The sequence below is a fragment of the Anguilla rostrata genome, chromosome 16, assembly GCF_018555375.3.
Source record: "Anguilla rostrata isolate EN2019 chromosome 16, ASM1855537v3, whole genome shotgun sequence".
Taxonomy (NCBI): Eukaryota; Metazoa; Chordata; class Actinopteri; order Anguilliformes; family Anguillidae; genus Anguilla; species Anguilla rostrata.
This window is the reverse complement of record NC_057948.1, coordinates 10348429-10357824: the sequence shown is the minus strand read 5'-3', so window position 1 is coordinate 10357824 and position 9396 is coordinate 10348429. Positions and strand designations below refer to the sequence as shown.

General features: G+C 52.7%; 1 protein-coding gene across 9 annotated transcripts in view; it reads left to right on the top strand.

Annotated features, from left to right (window-relative positions):
• The first annotated feature begins 4663 nt into the window (after window positions 1–4663).
• ndrg4 (NDRG family member 4) overlaps window positions 4664–9396 on the top strand; it is a 42725-nt gene continuing 37992 nt past the window's right edge. For 2 of the 9 annotated variants that reach the window (XM_064313233.1, XM_064313235.1), the window contains exon 1: window positions 4665–4686. Coding sequence is in view for 2 of the 9 variants with exons in the window: in XM_064313228.1 (XP_064169298.1) it covers window positions 7218–7291 (74 nt within the window). In the remaining 7 variants the exon portion in view is untranslated. Of the gene's footprint in view, window positions 4687–4965; window positions 5165–5988; window positions 6313–7217; window positions 7292–9396 lie in introns of those variants that run through there. The other 7 variants (XM_064313231.1, XM_064313229.1, XM_064313228.1 and 4 more) reach the window with 6 other exon arrangements.

The following is a 9396-nucleotide window of genomic DNA, read 5'->3' as shown; positions in this document are numbered from 1 at the left end:
CCCCGCGCCTCACAGGTCAATCGCCAGAGTGACATTTAAGGCTTTTAACAGCCAGGCTAAATTACAGAAAGAGCCCTGACCAAGCACTCCGTTCATAGTGTTTGATATATTTCTGAATTAAGCTCATATCAATATGATATATCGGTGAAAAACTTATAAATGAATAACTTTAACGCTCCAGAATCATTTCCAGGCCGAAACCTGTACAGTCTGGGTTTCGTTGGCACACGATACTTTAAAGACTTTAATGTGGCTCAGGATACGATGCTGGTACACTCACCATCTTTCTAGGAGTATCAGGAGCAAATGGGATAAGTGTAAGACCTTTGCCAATAAAACAATAATAGTCTGTTAGATTTTATGCTTTTATGATTTCAGTCCTCGCACAGCTCATCTAAGCAAATGCTTTAAACGGAATCCAAGCCGAGTCATCCCAATATAAATACAGCCTATTTGCTTTCTGGCTTATTTTGTGACCTCAAAAGCATAACCCTCCAACACGTAGACAATAGGACAGTTAACAAAAGAAAAACTAGGACAATATACCCAAGAGGTTGGAATTTACTGTAGCTGCATCTAAATACAACTGGCTCAGTGACAATGATTGGCTGGTTCTCATTATTATTCGGTTCCTATGGTCAGAAACAGTCACATGTGCCGTAGTAGGTGAAAAAGCCCAGCTCGAACAGAGTGTATGATTGACAGGGCCGAAGTATTCTATAGGTCACCAGGAGGGTGGGCTTGAACTCCGAGGATATTCGGTGGATGTGACCCATCAATATTTAGATATTCAGTCAACATTCAGGGGCTGTGTGACTGCAAATCTGAATGAGGATATGATTTTTAGTCAAGTACATAAGTCTGCACCCAATTCAAGTCAAAATTTCCCCTGTATTATAAAATTTTTTATAACAATACTGTTTTTTAACGTTTCTGGTAACTGAAAAACTGGGAGGGGGCTCATAAAAGTAAAAGTAAAAAATAATTGAACATGAATTGTTACCAAACTATGCAGCGTTTCATTTCCAGTGTACATCTGATAACATGCTGTAGTTTGTCAGAAAATATTAATTATATTCAATTATGTAGATATTTTCTGTCAGTATATTGGTATTGGAAAATAATCGCAGTATTGCTGCGCCCTACTTGTGCGTGGGTGCAATAGTGGCATTCTGGAAATCAGCCCATTGTTATAACTCCACGTCCTCAGCTTCCACATTCAGCTGCTGAACAGTCACTAAAAAACCTCAGAGTCCTGTTAGGGCGGCCTAGTTAGTCCCCGATGACCCTGAATAGCAATATTCTTTACTAACCTTGCTGCTGTTTGGGGATGAGAAGAATTTTAAGTGATATAAAGAGCAGTGTGTCTTTGTGTGTGTGTGTGTGTGTGTGTGCGCGCGCGCGCATGTTAAAGAGACCAAGGTTAAATCTGAGAGCCTAGGATTGCGCTGTGAATTTGAGGTAGAGGAACGTGTTTTGAGTCAGAGGGTTAGAGACTGGGAGATGAGTGTGCGTGAGGTGAATGTAAATGTTTTGAGTGTGTGTGCGTATGTGTGTCTGTGTGTGCGTGTGTTAGAGAGAGAGAGAGAGAGCGAGAGAGAGAGTGAGAAAATTGCCCTGCCCTTTTGTTTGCTGATAATTGCGGGTCTGGAATTCACAGCGAGGTCAATAACACACAGCAGCTCTTTAACATTCCTCTCCTGAGATACCCTCCAACGGGCCTGTCGGGTGTCACGCTTATCTCCGGGACAGTTCTGGGTCTGAAGGGGCCTGGGCCCTCTCCACACCCCCCCCCCCTTCCCAATCCACACCCAGAGTCTCTCACTGGCCCCACCTACCCCTCCATCAGCACGCCAAACATGGGGCAGCGATGAGCGACGTGGACGGAAAGGGCATCGAGAGAGAAGGCGTCCCGTCCGCTTAAAACCAAGCGCAGATCTTCTCTTCATAAAAACGTGCTCTCGTTTGTATTTGAGCCAAACCGAAGTTAATGGGGTAGCTGCGCTGAACGCGCTAGGATAATACCGCGCGTGGGCGCGTGTCAGGATAGGTGTGCTCGTGCGCTCTGGATCCGGGAGCGCGGTGGGGGCGGCTGGCTGGTGAACAGTGGGATCCGTGCGCTAATTAACGGGGGGGAAACGTACGGCGTAATTAAGGCCGCCGGTGAACGTTGACAGCTTTAATATTCGTCCCTACCGTGGAACGTCTTCCATTATCTGTGAGGTTCTGGAGCAGGGGGAAGAGTAGAGGCCTGGAGCTGCGAAATGGTGTGGATTGAGGGCGGAGCTTGGCTACCGCATCCACAGGAAGCCCCCCCTGTACCCCCGGAATCTGTAACCAGACTGGCTGCTGGGTAACGGAGTCTTCTTGTTTCTGAAGCGCTGACCCCTGTCAGTTAATCCAGGTATTGAGCTGGGCCAGGGGAATGGCACTGTGCTAAAATCCCTCCATTTCAATGAGTGCTAATGTGAAAGCTCTCTGTGGAGAGCATAGATTCTGTGCAGGGTTTTTTTTTTGCAGTCATATTGAGGGAGAGAGAGAGGGAAGTGGGTGGCTTGTGTGTCTTCTGAACAGTGTTTAATTAAGCAAATGTAAAATTGGAACAAGCGCGTTCACACACATTCTCTTGCTCTCTCTCTTTCTCTCTCTCTCTCTCTCACCCCTCTCTCTCTTGCTCTCTCTCTCTCCCCCTCCCTCAGTAAAGACTGGCTCAGGCTACTTGGGATTCTGTATGGACTTACATGCACTCCCTTATATAACCGCTCTCACTGTCTTCCAACTGCAGTATAAAATAAGCACGGTGGACCCTCTGTCATTGTCCCCGTCTGAATGTGCCCAACAGTCTGTCTCACTCTCTTTCATTCTGTCTGTTTCTCTCTCTTTCTCTCTCTCTCTATCTTCCTCTCCAGGGAAAACAGAACGGCAGCATACATGACCTCAGCGTGCTTGTGTACGCACACGCACACAGATGCACGCACAGACGTTTAAATACTACATTATTTGTTTAACGGTAGTCTGGATGGGCTATTGATTTTCCAGATGGTTGAGGGAGAACGAGAGGGAGGGAGCAGTATTGTGTGGGCGTGTAAAGTGTTTGGGTTTAAATCTCTGTCTGGGTGTCTAGCATTTTTTTTCAATAAAAATGCATCCTGACTAGCAACCAATGAAATATTAGCTTTGGGGGACTTTCTCCATCTTTCTCTCTCTCGCTTTGTATCTCATAAATATTCTTTATTATTATAACAAAAGAACTTGTGAATCCGACAAGTATTTGCTGCCTTGAAAACACGTTAGTTACATGCTATGCACACAGATGCGCACACTCATGCATACAGCGACACACACACACTATTTAGCTTTTTGGTCTTGGTGTTGGTACCTGTGTGAAGTACTCTGCAGCAGGGGCAGTTGGGCGTGCGGCAAAGACTGTCTCTAATGGGACTCCATTTTAAAAGTCCTGAAGGCGTTTGCTGGCTACTGGAGTATGACGCAAGGTCTGGCGGTCAGCATTACAGCATCCCGGTTTGATGTAGGGGGACCGTAACGATGTTTTGATATGATAGCGGTCCACTGGAAAAGCCATTTTGGAGAACGGCTGCCTGGAGGCAGGATTTCTGGCCCCTTTTAGCTTTCTTCCTGAACACCGGTCGCCTGAGATGGAGCCTGTATCAGTTATATTGCGCACTTGTGTATACACACTGTGAATGAGCTGCGGAGGTCCTCAAATGTGGCTCATATTTTATAGCAAAGCATGGTGACTGAGCTGACCCTGTCCCTGGGTAGGAGGAGCCTGAGCTGGCCCCGCCCCTGGGTAGGAGGGGATTGAGCTGGCTCCCACCCATGGGTGGGAGGAGACTGTGCTGGCCACGCCTCTGGGTGGGAGGAGACTGAGCTGGCCCCGCCCCTGGGTAGGAGGAGACTGAGCTGGCCCCACCCTGGGGTGGGAGGAGACTGAGCTGGCCGCCCTGTAGAGGACCTGGCCGCCTGGTAGGAGGAGACTGAGCTGGCCCGCCCCTGGGTAGGAGGAGACTGAGCTGGCCCCCCCTGGGTAGGAGGAGACTGAGCTGGCCCCGCCCCTGGGTAGGAGGAGACTGAGCTGGCCCCGCCCCTGGGTAGGAGGAGACTGAGCTGGCCCCGCCCCTGGGTAGGAGGAGACTGATCTGGCCCCACCCTGGGGTGGGAGGAGACTGAGCTGGCCCCGCCCCTGGGTAGGAGGAGACTGAGTTGGCCCTGCCCCGGGGTAGGAGGAGACTGAGCTGGCCCCTCCTCTGGATAGGAGGAGACTGAGCTGGCCCCGCCCCTGGTTAGGAGGAGACTGAGCTGGCCCCGCCCCTGGGTAGGAGGAGACTGAGCTGGCCCCTCCCCTGGGTAGGAGGAGACTGAGCTGGCCCCGCCCCTGAGTCAGAGACGCTCTGGTTGTTGCCCTTCACCAGTCCCAGTTGTCCTGGTGCTCATTCTCCGTTTGAGAGCAGTCGTGTGGTGCCTTTCTTTGATTTGTTTTTGCATGTCCTTCACACACACGTCATAACACTGAAAAAAAGACACCATGGAACAGTGAGTTCCCCTCCCACACCACAAACCAGAAATCACCCCCCCTTAAAGCTTTCAGCTGGAACATGCTTTACTGGCATTACACAGCGATATTAAACAGTCCTGCTGAAGCAACGATGACAAACACCAGACCAGGCAAGTGCATAATAAAACTCTTGGCAGAAGGGGCTTGTGGGGATATGTATACCCTTTTACAGTGAAATGATATGTGAACGTGCATCTCTCTCTCTTTCTCTCCGTCTGCATCCCCCTCTCTCCCCGGTCTGAAGCTCTGGTGTCACGGCTGTCCAAGCCGAACCTGCTGCATCATCGAGGATGACACAGACTCTCAGTTTATCACCGCCGGGAGAGAGAGGAGGAGAGGAGAGCGGGAGGGAGAGGGAGAGGGAGGGGGAGAGAAAGGGAGCGGGGACGAGAGCGAGGGAGAGAGAGAGAGAGAGAAGGGAGGGCGAGTGATCCAGATAGGAGCATCGTCATCGGGCAGGCAGCCTCGTACGAGCGCGCACGCACACTCACACACACACACACACACGAGGAGGAAAAAAGCAAGAGGCAAACGCACAGACGGCAGCACCCAGGCGGCAGCGAATAAGCGAATCCCAAACCGTGACAGGTAAGAGCAGATTCCCCCTTTCCCTCTCTTGCGCGAGAGCTCTGCTGGGGCTGCGGGCTGGCTGGCGTGCGGGCGGTGGTTGGGGGGCGCGCGGGCGGGTGTTTGGAGTGGTACTTTGGAGACTCGGACAGATGTAACGTACAGTATAGTTAGGACGGAGGCAAAGAGGAGGAGGAGGGAGTGGAAGAGCGGTTCTCCGGAGAGAGGCGTCGCCGTTCGCCGTGGCGCTCGCCCTCTGCAGCGGCGCTAGCGGGCACAGGCTGGCGGTTGGCGAGGGCGGTGATTTATGGCCGCGGCTAAGCGGCCGATGCGACACCTGCAGAGGGGAGCGCACGGCGGCGTGCAGCAGGGCAGCGGCGGGCACCCGCCACCGCCACCGCCACGGCGACGGCCGTTTAAACAGACCGGTCGACACGCTTCGCGGAACCCGGAGGGGACGAAGGCTGAACGAGCCCCGCGTGCGAACGCCGTTTCGCAGGGACGGTTCGCCTGGCCCCCGAGGTTCGCTTACCGCGAGTTCAGGGACCTGTAAACACGGAGCGGAACTCCACGCCCCGGACGAGAGACCCCCCCCCCCCCCCGACGGCTGTTAGTCCAGTGCCAGTCTTCAGCGACCTGCTTAGCATCAGTCTGATTGTCGCTAACGCGAGTGCCAATGCACGTCTCTCTCCCCCTCCCAAACCCCCCCACCCCCCACCCCCCCTCCCCTCTGGCTTGACAGTGTCTGGTCGGACGCCAGGTCGTTAAACTCTGGAAGTTTCTGTCCTTCCCTCGGGGTCTTGTGTTTGTCCGCCGCGGTGACCTGCTGTGCTCTTCCAAGAGGAACTCTCCCGTTGGGTTTGCATCTCCGGCTCTGTTGGTTAGAGACCGGTTTAACCCTGAAGCCGCGTGTCGCCGGTGAAGAAAGGAAGCAGGTTAATTTCAGTGCGTGGAGTCAGCATAGAAGACAGAGCCAGCCGTCCGTGGGTACAGATCAGGCTTTGCGCACGAGCCGTGACACACTTTACGTGGCGCTGAACGTTAAATTCTGCTTTATTTGGACGGCCCTTTTTCACAGAGACGCTGTCACAAACAGGCTTTACGGTAGGACTATAAAAGGAAATTGGGCACAAAACCAGGCCCGAAACCACAAAAAGCAAGCCTTTGAGGTAAGAAAAAAAAAAAAAAAACCTCAGTTGGAAAAAAACAACTACTCAAAAGGTGGTGAGAAAAAGCTCAGTATTTTACCCCAGCCCTTCCAGTTGAAATTAATTTCAGTTGCGAGCTACTGCAGTACATTCAATAAAATCTTCAAGTGCGCTACAGTATGTTTAATAAAATCCCCGAACGCACTGCAACATTCTATTTATAGCCACCGTGTACAACGCTGTGAATGAGCAAAACCATTCGATCTACTGCCGTTAATGTCACGTAAATGATTAATTTTCTGGTGTAAATAATGTCTATTTTTAGAGACCTCTGCGTGTCCGACAGTCTGCGTTTGGAGTGTCACTGTCACTCCGTGCACACGATATCAGTCGCCGATGGAAGCGATAAGCCTTTTCCAAGAGCCACCGCCTGGCTGTTTGTTACGAGGAGGCAGAGAGAGCAGTAAACTCGTGTTAGTCACGGCTGTTTGTGGGGAGCGGCTGAGCCAGGGTCTCCTGCGCCCACAGGCTGTGACTCTGGGTGGCGCGTGGCAGGCAGCTGCTGGGCTCTGGCCAATGGATTGTTCTGTTTGTGTAGATCTGGCCTGGATTGTTGTGGAAGTTCTCCTCAAAGGCCTTGCCCAATGTGTTATTGTGTTCGGGTAGATGGGGTCTAGATTGTTCTGGAAGTTCTCCTCAAAGACTTGCCCAGTGTGTTATTGTTTGCGTAGATGGGGCCTTGATTGTTCTAGACGTTCTACTCAAAGACTTGCCCAGTGTGTTATTGTGTTTGCGTAGATGGAGTCTAGATTGTTGTGGAAGTTCTCCTCAAAGGCTTGCCCAATGTGTTCTATTTGCATTGATGGGGCCTGGATTGTTGTGGAAGTTCTCAAAGCCTTGCCCAATGTGTTATTCTGTTTGTGTAGATGGGGCCTGGATTGTTGTGGAAGTTCTCCTCAAAGGCTTGCTGCACTGTCTCTCACAGCGTGCTGCAGACCATGTAGGTAGGGCCGACGCACTGCCTGCTCTCCCGGCTGCTTCGCATGGTTTCCTTTGGCATCCTGTTCCACCTCTTCCATTGCTCCAGTCTTTATGTCCAGTCACGGGCCAGTCGTTGAGGAGAGGCTCGGCCGCGAGCCAACCACGGCAGAGCACTGGAGCGAGGCTGAGGTCATGAGCCAATCACAGCAGAGCACTGGAGTGAAACTGGGGCCATGAGCCTGTCACAACAGAGCGCTGGAGTAAGACTCAGGCCCGTGAGCCAATCACTGCAGAACAGTGGTCTGACTTAGGCCATGAGCCAGTTGCACTAGAGCACCGGAAATAGACTTAGGCCACGACCCACCTAATGATGAGCCACTGTAGCTGAGTGGTGGGTCATGACCTTGGTGAGGGACCAATCGCTTTAGGGCATCTGACCGATGGTCAGGTCATGGACCAATCATTGCGCAGTGCTGCTCTGTGGTTGGTAAGGTGTGGTCTGTGGGCGTAGTTCCTTGCCAGGGATTCCCTGGTCACAGGAGCAGAATGGTACCGGAATGTTCTGTGTGTAGCATGGGTGAAATCTGAGCTGTTTCAGCACATCATTTCTCATACCTGTCATGTGCTTCTGTTTTTCATTTTTGTAGTAGTGGTTTGGCTGGTGTGGCCAGGTGTGGCTGGGAATTGCGGGTGCATCACCTTATTTCTTGCCTTTCAAAACAGCAGAAAAGAGATGTTGAGATCAGCAGAGGGCTTAGAGGGAGAAGTAGTAGAGAGAGAGTGAGGTCGTTTGGTGAGGTGGGGGGGGGGTTGGGGTGGTACACTGTGGTGTGGTTTAGTGTGTTAATACTGTAGCTACTGATAGTTTGTTGGGCCTTTCTTATTGCTGGTCTATCAGTGGAACACTTTTAAAGGGATGTATGTTGATTTTAGCATTTTATCCATCATGTGAAGACATTCCCATAATGCACCTCCTCTCACTACCCCATCTGGAGGCACAGAGCCCCAGTCAGGTCTGGCTCAGGTGAGGAGCTCAGAAGCTCCGTCCTCCTGGTCTAGAGTCCCGCCCCCCCTGGTGTTCAGCCCCACCCTCCCGGTCTAGAGCCCCGCCCACCCAGCCTGCTGCCCCACCCTCCCAGCCTGCAGCCCTGCACTATAGCCCCGCCTTCCCCAGCTTGCAGCCCCGCCCTGTAGCCCCGCCCTCCCGGCCTGCAGCCTGCAGTGCCGCAATGGCAGTGGGCTCTCCAGCTCACAGACGCGAGCCTGATAGCATGCTCATTCCTTTTTAGGATTTCTGTGGTATTTGTGAGATCCAGGCAGGACCTGACGCGGCTTTGCGAAGACTGGTTTGGTAATGAAGGAGTTAACACCTGTCTCCTCTGGTCTGTGGTCTGAAGGGGAGGGGAGGGGGGGGGCGTCCTGCTGCGCCTCCTTCTGCTGGCTGACCTGGCCCTGCCCTGTAGGCATGGGGGGGGGGAGGTGAGGGGGATCTGGCATCCCAACCGGAGGAGAATGATGGCGGGGGCTCATCGGCGACGGTTTGGCCGCCGGCCCCCCCGTAACGACGGCGCAGGTGCGAGGAGAGCTGCCGCTGGCTCTGGTCTGTGCCGACCTCACCCCGCGTCCTTACCGCGGCACGCCTTCGCCTCCGCCGCCCAATCACCGCGCGCTTACATCGCCGTACCTTCCGTCTGCCTGAGCCGAGACCGGGGGAGGCAGCGAGGGGTTGCGCGCACGTGTGTGTGTGCACGTTTCGCGTTTGCGCACGAGGCTCGAGTCGTGTGTGTGTGTGTGTGTGTGTGTGTGTGTGTGTGTGTGTGTGTCCTGGACGGTGAGTATAGCCCCGTTCACACACACACGCATCTCGATCCGTAAATGTTCCGCCAATTTTCCGTGTCGCCGTTATGCACGAACAGGAGCGGGAGTCGATTTCCCGCGTAAAGACGGTCCTCCAATTTGCTGGGTCAGGACCTCGATTTATGGAAATCGTCCGCCGAGGCACTGGCGTGAAGAAAAGCAGCAACATTTCCCAGATAAAGCAGGCAGAAGATTACAATGTCCTTACATAAGTCCTTTTGTTTCTGGCACAAAGCCTTTAATGAATACTGAATATTCCCTCTCAAC